Source organism: Cherax quadricarinatus, chromosome 56 (assembly GCF_038502225.1).
Source record: "Cherax quadricarinatus isolate ZL_2023a chromosome 56, ASM3850222v1, whole genome shotgun sequence".
NCBI lineage: Eukaryota > Metazoa > Arthropoda > Malacostraca > Decapoda > Parastacidae > Cherax > Cherax quadricarinatus.
In genome coordinates this window covers 19501368-19515302 of record NC_091347.1, presented here as the reverse complement: position 1 = coordinate 19515302, position 13935 = coordinate 19501368, and the positions used below count along the sequence as shown (strand labels likewise).

The window sequence follows — 13935 nt, the reverse complement described above, 5'->3', positions numbered from 1 at the left end:
GGAAATTAAATCTTCATCAGAGTACAAAACAAATTCTGGCCACAAAATAGAGCGAAACACCAACGTCAAAGACCTAGGAGTGATTATGTCGGAGGATCTCACCTTCAAGGACCATAACATTGTATCAATCGCGTCTGCTAGAAAAATGACAGGATGGATAATGAGAACCTTCAAAACTAGGGAGGCCAAGCCCATGATGACACTCTTCAGGTCACTTGTTCTATCTAGGCTGGAATATTGCTGCACTCTAACAGCACCTTTCAAGGCAGGTGAAATTGCCGACCTAGAAAATGTACAGAGAACTTTCACGGCGCGCATAACGGAGATAAAACACCTCAATTACTGGGAGCGCTTGAGGTTTCTAAACCTGTATTCCCTGGAACGCAGGAGGGAGAGATACATGATTATATACACCTGGAAAATCCTAGAGGGACTAGTACCAAACTTGCACACGAAAATCACTCACTACGAAAGCAAAAGACTTGGCAGACGATGCACCATCCCCCCAATGAAAAGCAGGGGTGTCACTAGCACGTTAAGAGACCATACAATAAGTGTCAGGGGCCCGAGACTGTTCAACTGCCTCCCAGCACACATAAGGGGGATTACCAACAGACCCCTGGCAGTCTTCAAGCTGGCACTGGACAAGCACCTAAAGACAGTTCCTGATCAGCCGGGCTGTGGCTCGTACGTTGGTTTGCGTGCAGCCAGCAGCAACAGCCTGGTTGATCAGGCGCTGATCCACCAGGAGGCCTGGTCACAGACCGGGCCGCGGGGGCGTTGACCCCCGAAACTCTCTCCAGGTAAACTCCAGGTAAACTCCAGTATTATGGGATTTATAAGCCTCTTATATAAATTAATACACTGCAGGTTGGCAATTATAGTAATTTATAGCTTCTAAATCAAAATGTCATCCAAGGTTTTTCATACTACACTAACACCTACAAGGAACTTGTACATCGCTGCTTCACTCTCCTACACCAACACTACTTCCAAGGATGTAAATTATAAGTGGGTACCCGCACACTGCGGAAAGAGTTAATGAGGTAACCAAGGTAATGGTGCACAATACAACATTCACACCACTATCAACTCCACATACAGTACGTGAAGATACTTTGAAAATTATCATCACAAACAGTTTCAAGTGTAGATGTAGACAAGGCTTATAAAACTAGAGAACTGGTCAGACTAAGCTCGGTACACTGAGCTACATGTGCAGAACAAAAATATTAACGAGCGGTCACTCATTACAATAATTTCAGAAACAATACAGCATTTTCTTTTCCATCTTCAAGCATGAAGCTGCTACCATTAAAATCACCTTCGCCAGTGAAAACATTTTGGGAAGCGGAATCTTCTCACTACATAAAACAGAAAATATATAGATAAAGCACGAACAAAATTCCTACAAATTACTAGAAAACAACAAATGCCAGAGAATCGCCACGACGAGGAATCCAAGAAGTTACCTGGAGGTTACCTGGAGGTTATTCCGGGGATCAACGCCCCCGCGGCCCGGTCCACGACCAGGCCTCCCGATGGATCAGGGCCTGATCAACTAGGCTGTTACTGCTGGCCGCACGCAGTCCGACGTACGAGCCACAGCCCGGCTGATCCGGCACCGACTTTAGGTATCTGTCCAGCTCTCTCTTGAAGGCAGCCAGGGGCTTATCAAGTGACTTCAGGAATCAATGACCCAACCAAACTAGTCACTCGACAACACAACTCATGAAGTCATCAGGATTCCCAGTATCCAGGATCCCCGTAATCTTGCTTAACCCCCTGGTGGGCATATAATGTAACCCTAGAGAAATTACGGACTACTGGTGTACGATTATATCCGAATATCTACTCTGGTTAACGCCATCATCCGTTTTAGTGCTGCTGATCACAGTTAAGAAGATAAACTCAATAAATATGGGGACTTTGATCACCGGTACCACTTTGTTCCCTAAGATCAGATACCCTTGGACCCTGATAGTAGTGTCTGATATTAGTATTTGATTTTAGTGTCTGATTTTGGTGTTCTGATACTAATGTTTATGTAAACTGTGACCTGAATGACCTTGAAACTAATACACTCATTCATATTGCTCCAAATACTAGTCGCAACTTATATCTTAAAGGAGTACTTAGTGCACACTGAAAGATATATTGTTTTTATCTTAAGAGGCGAGGGAGAAGTGGGTTGGGTAAAAGTGGGTGTGGTGGAGAGAGGTGGGTTAAAGGTGGTGCTTCGAGGAGGAGAGGGTGAAGGAGGGTAATAATAATGGCACTATCTTTTAGGGTCAGTTATAAATAGGTATAAACAGCTGTATAAGTTGAGCGACAGATATGACGTGACAATGATCCCAGAACTATCTATAAGTACCTAACGAAGCTACACTACCAAGGAGCCAGACCTAATCAAGCTATATTATAATGGCAAACAGACATAATTAGACTAGAGTACGGTAGGTATAGGTAGGTAGGTACGCCAGGACAGGTCCCTACCCAGGTCTTCTCCATGCGGTGACCCGACATAGACCACGGCGCCAGTGCATGTTTTTGGAGAGTTAAATTTACGGGCTATGAACTATTATCTTATTTCTGCTCATTTCAAAGCCAAGCTCTATATAAAGTATACTGACACCCTCCCCGGGATGCCACCCACAGGGTGGGTGGCATGACCCAGGTACTTACTGATTGCTAGGCGAATAGAGGCAACAGCTGTAAAGAAACACGTCCAAGATTTCTATCTGTTCCGTGATCAAGCCTTGGTCCCTCAGTTGTGAGCCGAGGATCACTTCATTAGTCACGTCTTCACAGTTTCTCAATACCGGGATTACTCTGTTTCTATACACACAAAAAAAATATTTTAAGCAGTTGCATTACGGTCAGGAGAGAAGCAACTCACGTAAAGGAATACTAGTAGAGTGAATTAATATATTTAGAGCATTTTTCTGATATACAGAATTTAGTATGTTATTGCCTGGTTTGAGCTGCTGTCATAATAGACTAAGTTGCTATTTAACCTGAAAAGTAGCTAGTAGAGTGAAGGTATACATTCAAGCCTAAATTTTATGTTTTGGTGTTAAAAATATATATGCTACAGACCTGTCAGGTATCAGTGAGTCTTCCCAGGCTATTTGACCTGAGGTCAGGCTTCCTGGTTTATTACTTGGTCAACTAGGCTGTTGATGTTAACCGCCAGTAGATATAGGGTGAGGTCCGAATATTTACCGTTCAGACAATGCAATGCACACGACAGGGCGAGAAAAGTGTAGTACAAGCCTGGTGATCCGGGGTATGGGAATCAACGCCTAGTGTTTATTTGGTACTTATCCTTATCTCGGGTTTGGCTGTGGTACAAGTAATGTGTCCCATAGCTCGACTGTCAGCGTACTCAACTCACACACTGAAGTCAGTGGTTCGATCCCCGGTACTGATGGAAACATTAGGACATGTTTCATTAAGGTACCTGCAGTCTCTGTTCCCCTATCAGTAAAATAGGTATCTGGGTGTTAGTAGACTGGTGTGGGTCGCATCCTGGGAACAAAATTGACCTAATTTGCCCGAAATGCTCTGCATAACAAGGGGGCTTTCTGTATAGTAGTATGTTATTGATATCAGTTAGGCCTCTCTACCTTGTACATGTACTTGTAGAAATAAAGATTATTATTAGTGTGCAGGTTCGAGTCCTGTTGTTTAAAATATTAAGGTAATCAAACACGACCTTTTTTGTTCATTTATTTAATATTTTACTTGGACTTTATGAGGCATTAGCAAGATATTTTTTCAGTGATGTTCACAATCACACGTGCTTCTTATAGATATTGCTGTCACAGAGGGCTGCTGTAACAGTGACAATACTTGCCAGAGGAAATATTATTACTAATATAGTCTTTGGAAAAGCACTAAACCTACGAAAGTCATACATCTCCTTGGGAATAGAAGGTAATTAGGTTTGATCGAAAGAATGGGATAGTAGCTCCAATTCGTTAAATTCAGATTCCTTTACCAACATAAAGGCATCCCTGCCAGGTCATCACTGTGACAGAAATCAACAAGGATATAACAAACGTTCTTTTGTAACAAACTGACTAGAATTCTTCTCCGGGTATACAGTGTATAAAAGATTGGGACAAGAGTCCCAACAGATGTAGTATTCCTAGACTTGTAGGAATACTACCGTGAAGATTGCTACCTCCAGTAAAGGTATATGGTATAGGTGACAACTTCCTGCCTGAATCAGCGAGTTTTAGTTTAGTTTAATATGTTTACTATGCACCCCATACCCATCCTGTGGGCGGTAGTCAAAAGATTACAGAGGTACATAATTGGTCCAGGGACTGGACTCCAAAGTTTTGACAGCTGAGCAAGTTACACAAGTAACGAACTCACAATTTACAAAGGTAATGAACTCACAATTTACAAAGGTAATGAACTCCAGGTAGGTCTGGTCACAATCATGACAAGTTACAAAGGTATTTACAGATTACAGAGGTACGTAATGGGTCCAGGGACTGGGCCCCCAAAGTTTTGATAGCTGAACTAGGTACAAAGGTAATGAGCTCACAAGTTACAAAGGTAATGAATTCTGTAAGAATGGTTACTAACGTTTATACATGGCTATAATCATGAACAAATTATAGTGTAATGAGCAAGCGAGGAGCCCACCATTAAGAAACAACATGTGGTACAGAATGGAGAAATGTCTGGGTTCCTGAGATAAATCCCTGGCCAAATCTTTCGCACATTTTTACATACACGAAGTGGGACTAAATATATTAAATATATATAAAAATTTGCAAAGCAATGATTGGAAATATGGAAAATGACTTTCAGTACTGAAAACAGAATCATACATCTCGACTAGCCGAAGCAAATAGTCATTAATACCGACATTAAGTAAAAGATAATGTCTAGTTACTGGTATCAAAGCTGACATAAGATTAGGTTTCAGAACTAGAAATTTCGAGTATAAAACATTAGTAACAATGATTATACTATAAGGCACTTGTCAGACATCACTTATATGTCCAGTATGGGTCTCTATATTACATAAAAGACAAAGATATCATGGAGATGTTACAGGTTTAATAATAATAATCGTATCTACATTGAATAAGAGACTAAGAAAAATCAAAGCAATCAATCTCTTCTCCAATCGGAGTCTACAAAAACTCCTTCATACCTTTAACCTACTTAAAAAATCAAACAAAGGAGAGTGCAAAGTAATTCAAAGTAATTCAACGTGATTCTGTAAAACTCCGAGGCAGGAGGTGCAATGCCAATTCTGGCAGTGTCTTGGTAAGGTTATGAAACATGACCAGACTTCATAGTGAAGTTGTAAATGGAATAACAAGACGGTCCTTTAAGAACCTGTTGGACATACACTTTACCAATATTGGGATCTTAGATAAAATTTCAGGTGTTGCCAGTAGCCACAACCTACCCAAGATGGGCTGATTATGGATATTTTCCCTGGGGCATAGTAGTAGTAGTAGTAGTAGTAGCAATAATATTTGGTGACTAACAGTTGGTAAAATTAGGCTTTAATTAATCATTCTCAGCAGATAGCCTCGATATAAACTCTAAAGCTTTATGTGCCTTTCACATGTACTGCCGTGTACGCCCACGTACTCCCATGCACCCCTGAGGTTAATGAAGGAATAAGAGTATAGAGTAAATGATAAGGTCCGTGAGGACCTGAACAAATGATCAATATGAGGCGGGGGGGGGGTATCCCTGTAGAATCAAGGATAACATCAGAAATGAAGAGATGAGGGGGACCAATGTACACTGAACAGTCACGTGAACATGGGTAGAATTTTAGAAGCTATTCATCGAATTGGATTTATTAAAGTAAGTGAACCTTAGCGTTCATCATTTTGGGCTCTGAAAGTAGAAGCAGAAGCACTGTGTGAATACCTAGCAAAAATCTACAAATCGCTGGAAATGGGGAAAAACAACGAGGACAGACCTTATTTATGGTATTCATATTATCTAACACAAGGATGAATATAGTCAGGAAAATGGTGAGAAAATGGAGAAAATGGATTCCTCAATGACATCCAAAATGGGTTTAGAAAATAAAGTTTCTGTCACGAATCTACTTGATTTTTACTAATATTATATTATATTTATAAGGAAGCAATAAACCCGTAGAGGTTGTACAGTGCCTGGGCAATAACAGGCAATCAAGGTCGATGACTCAACTGGAGTGCTACGATAAGGTAACAGAAAGCAGGAAAGAAAAATGTGCAGAGAAATTATTCCAGGACTGTAAGAAGGTATTTGATAATGTACCACATCAGAGACTGGTCCACAAACTGGAAGAGTAGGCAGGGATAGCGGATAAGGCACTATATTGGAACACAGAATACATGAGCTTAGGAAGACAGCAATATTCAGGGAGGATGTATCAGGATGGGTACACGTAACGAGTGGGATCCCACAGGTAAGACTCGTAATATTTCTCATGTATAGGTAATGGTAATATTTCTTGAAACAGAGTTCTCTGTATATCACTGTTCACAAATCATGTCTAACAAAAACAGCTATCTAATCACGTCTAACAAACACAGTCATCTAACTACTTCTAACAAACACATCTATGACTAACAAGAACACTTTACAAACAACTTCCAACTATTCACATCTAAGAAACAAACAAATAAGTCTAATCACACCTGAACACTTCTCACGGAGCTTCTAAATGCAAACGGCTATCTAACGAGGTGGTGGCCTGACCCAGACTATTTCGTAGCAACAGGATTGCTTGATACCCTTCCACATGGAGTAAGAAGGGTAAGGGTTGTAGGCCCAATACAGAAGCTGAAATTCTAGGCAGCCTAGGTACTGGAAAGTCTTCCACAGTCTGTTGAAGATGTTGGTCGGCTGTGTAGTATTCGCGCCTGTTGGGGATACAAAAACATAAGCACTGCAATAGGTCTGATTAACTCTGGCAATAAACATAGGTATGTTTCGCCCACTAAGGGTGAAGATTTGCTTTCATGCGTCTATCCAGTTTGACGGTAATAATACACCTAGTTCTTGTATTTCAGCCTTCATTTAATGAACACATATTTCCCATTCCCCAGGTACTGTATATGACCTACAAGTTTAGCGCTTCGCTATGGATATAATAATAAAACTGGCCTATGATTTTATAATAATTATAATTATGAGTAAATGCTGAACCCGTTCAGATCATACAGAGCCTGTGGAGGTAATTATATTTGTTCCAGGGAAGGAAAGAAGAGCTTGAGAGCTATGGTTCAAGAGCCTTCCACTAGCATCAATGTACTCGCTTTAAAGGATAGTCCACTCTAGACAGGCACTGGCCACGCTCTTCTCATATTTTTATAGCCTAAACTCAAGATTAGTCATAACAAATGATTAAGTTTCGTGGCTAAGTGGTACAACGTTGGGCCTACACTGTGCCAGACCCACAGTTCGAGTCCCTGTCCATTTTCATAACTTCTCTTAAAAGCTATCTAAAGTGCTCGCTTCAGTGACGTTACTTGGCAGGTTGTACCGCTCGTTTATAACTCTCTTTCCCCTCAAGGACGATTCCTTGACGTTGGTGAGGGGCTCTTGATCTAGGGAATTGGAACTATGCTCCAGTTCCCTGAATTAAACCTGAATACCTTCCACATTCCCCCCCCCTCACACACACACAGGCACTGTATAATCCTACGGGTTTAGAGCTTCCCCTTGATTATAATAATATAACTTTATTAAATTTTAATACTCTAATTAAATATTGTCGCGAGTTATCTTGGTTAGATTCTTATTAGTAGTAGTAAAAGTAGCAATAATAGAAGAAGCAGTAATTATAATAGAGTTTAATATCTTTATTAAGCACCCCATACCCATGGTGTGACTGGCAGTCAAAAGATTACAGAGGTACATAATGGGTCCAGGGACTGGACTCCAATGTTTTGATAGTTGAGCAAGTTACAAAGGTAATGAACTCCATGTAGATCTGGTCACAAACATGACAGTAGTAAGTATATTGGTAGTAGTAATAATAATAATAGTAGATGAATAATTTAAGAGGTAACTTGGGACTACTGACCATTATATTTGCCAGGGTGAATCTCGACGCCCAGGTGGGTGACGTTAGTGAGCAGCTCTGGCTGGTTCTTGAACACTTCCTCCAGAGTCTCCACTTCCATCCCTTCAATGTCCAGCTTCAGGTAGTCAATCCTCCGCCCCACGTGACCCAGTTTCTTAATGATCCCACCTAATGTGTCCACCTACACAAAGGCAAAGTCAAATTTTATTAAAAAAAAAAAATACTGGATGATGGCTGGTTAGGTGAACTTTCAGTTGTGAATAAAAACATTTCCTCTCTGAAAATGCTTAAAAAATTGCAAAAATATTTAGAAAACTCAAAGTTTTCACTTTAGTTAAATAACACACTGAAAAAATATGAACAGGCTTCTTTCTTTCGCACTCATAAGACAATAACATATTAAAAAAATGTACGTTAAACCCCTGGGGGTCATACAGAGCTATCTCACACTCATATGAGAGAAGAGTAGTGATTGTGTAGTTACTGGCTACTACGTACTGCTTGGTGTGTGTGATGCACACTCACCAAGTTACGAAGAGTACACAGGTTACTAAGAAAGTACATACTCACCTTGCCTCTGCTAAAATTCCTCGCAGAGTTGCCAATACCGAGCTTCAAGAAGGTAATGTTAGGAGACCGCTTGTGTTCTTTCATATCCATGGTGGGATCGAACGAGTATACCTGCAAGTGAATCATGAATTATAATAGCAACCTGTGCTGCTATGTAAGATATTCTATGTAATTGTGTATACCTGAATATACTTACTTAACCTGATGAAAAATTCATCATCAAATTTAAAATAGTTATTGGTGCTTTAGTAACATTTCTCATTTTTTATGGAAGGAACGCCAAACTTGTTTTCTTTAGAAAGAAAATATGGTAAACTGTGTCAAATACCAGTAACCAATGACCCACACTTAAAAGTGTTTTCCTGCTAAAGTAAGTTTTTTCAGGTATACACAAATACAGTTACATAGATTATCATTCATAGGAGCATATGTGTAGAGAACCTACGATAATCCAAAAAAGTCAAAGTGACTTGTTTCCACCGGGATTCTTCACCATCACTAGAAGCCTTTTATCATCAAAAGTTAACCATACCCCCTGCCGGGCTAGAACCCGCGGTCATAGAGTCTCAAAACTCCAGCCCTCCTGACCTCGGGTTCAATCCCGGCCGGGGGTATGGTTTGTTTGCAATCGTGTCATTACGATTTCTTGAGTCATCAAAAGCTAATTTAGTATAATAGCTATATCATGCAGCACATATTCATAATGCTGGAGGTAGTCAATATATTACAGAGGGACAATAAAAGGTCCCGGGACCGGACCCCAAAGTTGTGATGGCTAAGCAAGTTACAGTGGTAATAATAAACTATTTAAAATTAATGATCTAGTAACAACTGGCGAGAGTCGTTTATACATATAAAAATTCAGTCACAAAAGTATTAGTGTAGCTAATATGCGGTTATGAGTTATTTATAATAGCCAATATTGAGCAACTTAAGCGAACTATATCTTTATTTTGAATTTCTAGACCTATACTAAGATTCCTACACCCACCTCACAGCCGTAGGATGCCATAGCGTCATCGAACGACCACTCGAAGTTGATACCAAAGGAGTACACTAGGCAGTTTGAGGGAGGGGGAGCCACTGGCGAGTCCAGACACGCCCACTTGTCACCGTCCACAAATTTAGGAAAAATCGCACCACCGAACTTAGTCTGCAACAGTACAACATACCATATTGGGAAGATACAATATATGGGGGATACAGTAAATGCAAGATACCATACATCCAGTCTATTAGCCATTAGGCCCGGGCTTGGTGGGAAAAGCTCTTGCTTCACACAGTGAGGGTCCGGGTTCGATTCCCGGCAAAGGGTGAAAACATTGGGCGTGTTTCCTTACACTGGTTGTCTATGTTCACATATCAGTAAAAATGGGTATTTGTGTTAGTCGAATGGTGTGGGTTGCATCTTTGGGTAATCTTCAACATAACATACTTTACATTTCAGTGACACTGGCCTATAGTTTAGTGCCGCCTGTCTGTCTCCTTCCTTAAATATTGGGACTACGTTTTCTGTCTTTCACACTTTGGGCAGTTGCCCTGTTTCGACAGATTTACTGAAGATTGTTGTTAGTGGTACACACAGTGCATCTGCTCCCTCTCTCAGGACGAAAGGAGAGATGTTATCTGGGCCCACCATCTTCGAGTTATCTAGTTCACCTTCTCCTCGGTTGTGTCTAGCACTTGCTGGTGCACCTTGTGTATGTGTACTCACCTAATTGTACTCACCTGCAGCCAGCAGCAACAGCCTGGTTGATCAGGCTCTGATCCACCAGGAGGCCTGGTCACAGACCGGGCCGCGGGGGCGTTGACCCCCGGAACTCTCTCCAGGTAAACTCCAGGTAAACCTAATTGTGGTTGCAGGGGTCGAGACTCAGCTCCTGGCCCCATCTCTTCACCGACCGCTACTAGGTCCTCTCTCCCCCTGCTCCATGAGCTTTATCATACCTCGTCTTAAAACTATGTATAGTTCCTGCCTCCACTACATCGCTTGCCAGACTATTCCACTTCCTAACTACTCTATGACTGAAGAAATACTTCCTAACATCCCTTTGACTCATCTGAGTCTTCAGCTTCCAATTGTGACCCCTTGTTTCTGTGTCCCATCTCTGGAACATCCTGTCTCTGTCCACCTTGTCTATTCCACGCAGTATTTTGTATGTCATTATCATGTCTCCCCTGACCCTCCTGTCCTCCAGTGTTGTCAGACTGATTTCCCTTAACCTTTCTTCATAGGACATTCCCCTTAGCTCTGGAACCAGCCTTGTTGCAAACCTTTGCACTTTCTCTAATTTCTTGACGTGTTTGACCAGGTGTGGGTTCCAAACTGGTGCTGCGTACTCCGGTATGGGCCTGACTTACAGTGTATAAAGTCTTGAACGATTCCTTACTGAGGTACTGGAATGCTATTCTCAGGTTTGCCAAGCGCCCATATGCCGCAGCAGTTATCTGGTTAATGTGCGCTTCTGGCGATGTACTCGGTATTATACTCACTCCTAGGTCTTTCTCCTTGAGTGAGGTTTGCAGCCTTTGGCCACCTAGCCTATACTCTGTCTGCGGTCTTTTTGCCCTCCTCCGATCTTCATGACTTTGCATTTGGCGGGGTTAAATTCTAGGAGCCAGTTTTTGGACCACACATCCAGCCTGTCCAGGTCTCTTTGTAGACCTGTCTGGTCTGCGTCTGATTTAATTCTCCTCATTAACTTCACGTCATCTGCAAATGGGGACACTTCTGAGTCTATCCCTTCCGTCATGTCGTTCACATATACCAAGAATAGCACTGGTCCCAGGACTGACCCCTGTGGGACCCCGCTCGTCACTGGCGCCCACTGTGATGCCTCATCACGGACCATGACTCGCTGTTGCCTCCCTGTTAGGTATTCTCTGATCCATTGCAGTGCCCTTCCTGTTATACGTGCCTGTTCCTCTAGCTTCCGTACTAATCTCTTGTGAGGAACTGTGTCGAAGGCCTTCTTGCAGTCCAAGAAAATGCAATCAACCCACCCCTCCCTCTCATTTCTTACTTCAGTTACCTTGTCATAAAACTCTAGTAGGTTTGTGACACAGGATTTGCCTTCCATGAATCCGTGCTGGTTGTTGTTTATAATCTTGTTCTGCTCCAGGTGCTCCACCACTCTCCTCCTGATAATCTTTCCCAAGACTTTGCGTACTATACATGTCATTGACACTGGTCTATAATTTAGTGCTTTATTTCTGTCTCCCTTCTTAAAGATGGGGACTACATTTGCCTTCTTCCATACTTCAGGTAGTTGCCCAGTTTCAAGGGAAGTGTTGAAGATTTTGGTTAGTGGCACACATAGTGGCACACAGCTCTTGTTAGCTGTGTCAGCGTGTCAGCGTGCCTCGTTGTGCTCCGGGTTTTCTCGTGTTTTCACGGTCGCTCTTACGTGCTAGAACTTTAATTTGTGCCATCAATCCTACATGATACATCCCTCTAGCACCTGGAACCAATCTTGGGCGGAAAACATTATATACTGAGTCAAAAAAGGAGAATTAGTGTGCACTACCTAGCAGAGTTTACTGCCAGAGGGGAATCATAGGCCTGTGTTCCATGTGTAAAATAATAATAATAGAACTTTTCTTTGTCAGAGGAAAGAAAGTCTCCCTGACAACATTGTGTATACACAGTGTATAGTGTATACTACAGTGGCTCCCTAGTATATAGATGATAAAGGCTAAAGTGACATTTGAAAACAGGTGAATCTGTAAATGAAGTGATAAGCCTATATAGGCAGGTGCCAGAAGTCGCCAGAAACTTACCACAGAGGTCAGCTGTTTTAATAATCTTCCTGACCTGCTAGTGTACTCGCATAAAATCTAGTGATACTAGTGAATAGCAGGATACAGTGTTGTAGTAGCAACTAACCAGTATTATAATGGTACTTAGTGGAGTGGAGTGACTTTCATTAGTTTCCTTCTTCTTGAAATACCAGACGTATACTGTGAATCTCATATAACCTGTAGTTACCAGCGGTCACAATATACACAACGAGAAGCAATTATTACTACAGAAAAAGCGTCCTTCCTCCAAAATTTCCACCAGTCAACTATAGTGATAATATAGCATTTATTGTGGTGGAGACGAAAAAAACCTAGAAAAGCTAGATACAGCGATTGATAAACAAGGGTTGAGGCTCGACCGTTCGTCACTGTAGGAGCTGCCAGCAATCACCGGTTCTTCAACACGCAAATTATACTTTTGTATCAATCAAATCACATATTACTCGGGTAGATAATTTCAAGTAGATCCTTCATGTGTTAGCCCAAATCACCGACCAGTATGTTTTAAATAAGTGACCCACTGATCAGATCAGACTGGTTCCGAACCCTCGACTGGTCCGAACCCTCGACTGGTCCGAACCCTTGACTGGTCCGAACCCTTGACCGGTTTCAAACAGATTCGTTGGACAATAAAGCAGACTGTAAACGGATGGGGTTGTAGGCACCCTTATCAAACACAAACAATAAATATAAATAGGAACGTACACGGTAAGCTGTCCAATATACAAGTACAGTTAGAAATAGAAATACAAATAGCTAGAGCTTCATTTAAGGAGGTTATTAATAGAGTATTCAAGAAGTTGCTAGTAGAATTACAGTAAATCAACCATTCAAATCATTATGAAGCTCTGTGTAGTCTGCAGTCAATCAAACAAACGGGCTTCCACATGGATAAATTGTCATTTTTGTGGAAATTGGTGTCACGCCCCTTGTGCAGATATCCAAGAACTAGCTACAAGCAGTATTAAAACTGGGAAGTGTTTTTGGGTATGCCCAAATGAGATAAATCTGTGGACTAAAATCACAAGGGTATTAAAAGAGGATAACATCAAAGCTGCTTTCATAGACAACCTGGAAGCTTTCTACAACAGATGGGAACATAAAAAGTCTGGGCTGAATGGTACTGCCCTTGATACTGGCCATGTAGTCAGAAACTGTAAAGCTGGAGGTGATGTCCTGGTAGTCAGTAAATGTGGGGCTGATAGTGCTGATGGTGAAGCTGGAGGTGCTGTCCTGGGAGACAGTAATGGTGAAGCTGGAGGTGCTGTCCTGGGAGACAGTAATGGTGAAGCTGGAGGTGCTGTCCTGGGAGTATCCTCTGTCCTTTACCAAGGCTTCAGAAGTGATTCTAAAGAAATGTCTTTAGGTACACCGCAGGGAGGAGTTCTTAGTCCCATGCTATTTAATATTCTGATTAATGCTCTCCTAAATGCTCTACCTGCCTCACCTAAACATATAGCTATAAGCTATGCTGATGATATCATGATCCATACAAC

At 41.7% G+C, this 13935-nt stretch overlaps 1 protein-coding gene across 1 annotated transcript in view; it reads right to left on the bottom strand.

The window, feature by feature from the left end:
- Positions 1–4738: 4738 nt before the first annotated feature.
- LOC128700729 (probable methyltransferase-like protein 24) overlaps positions 4739–13935 on the bottom strand; it is a 44796-nt gene continuing 35599 nt past the window's right edge. Inside the window, exons 5-8 of the mRNA XM_053794093.2 lie at positions 9630–9791; positions 8639–8749; positions 8069–8249; positions 4739–6902 (exon numbers count right to left, since the gene is read on the bottom strand). Of these exons, the coding sequence (XP_053650068.2) occupies positions 6718–6902; positions 8069–8249; positions 8639–8749; positions 9630–9791 (639 nt within the window). The 3' untranslated portion in view covers positions 4739–6717. The remainder of the gene's footprint in view (positions 6903–8068; positions 8250–8638; positions 8750–9629; positions 9792–13935) is intronic.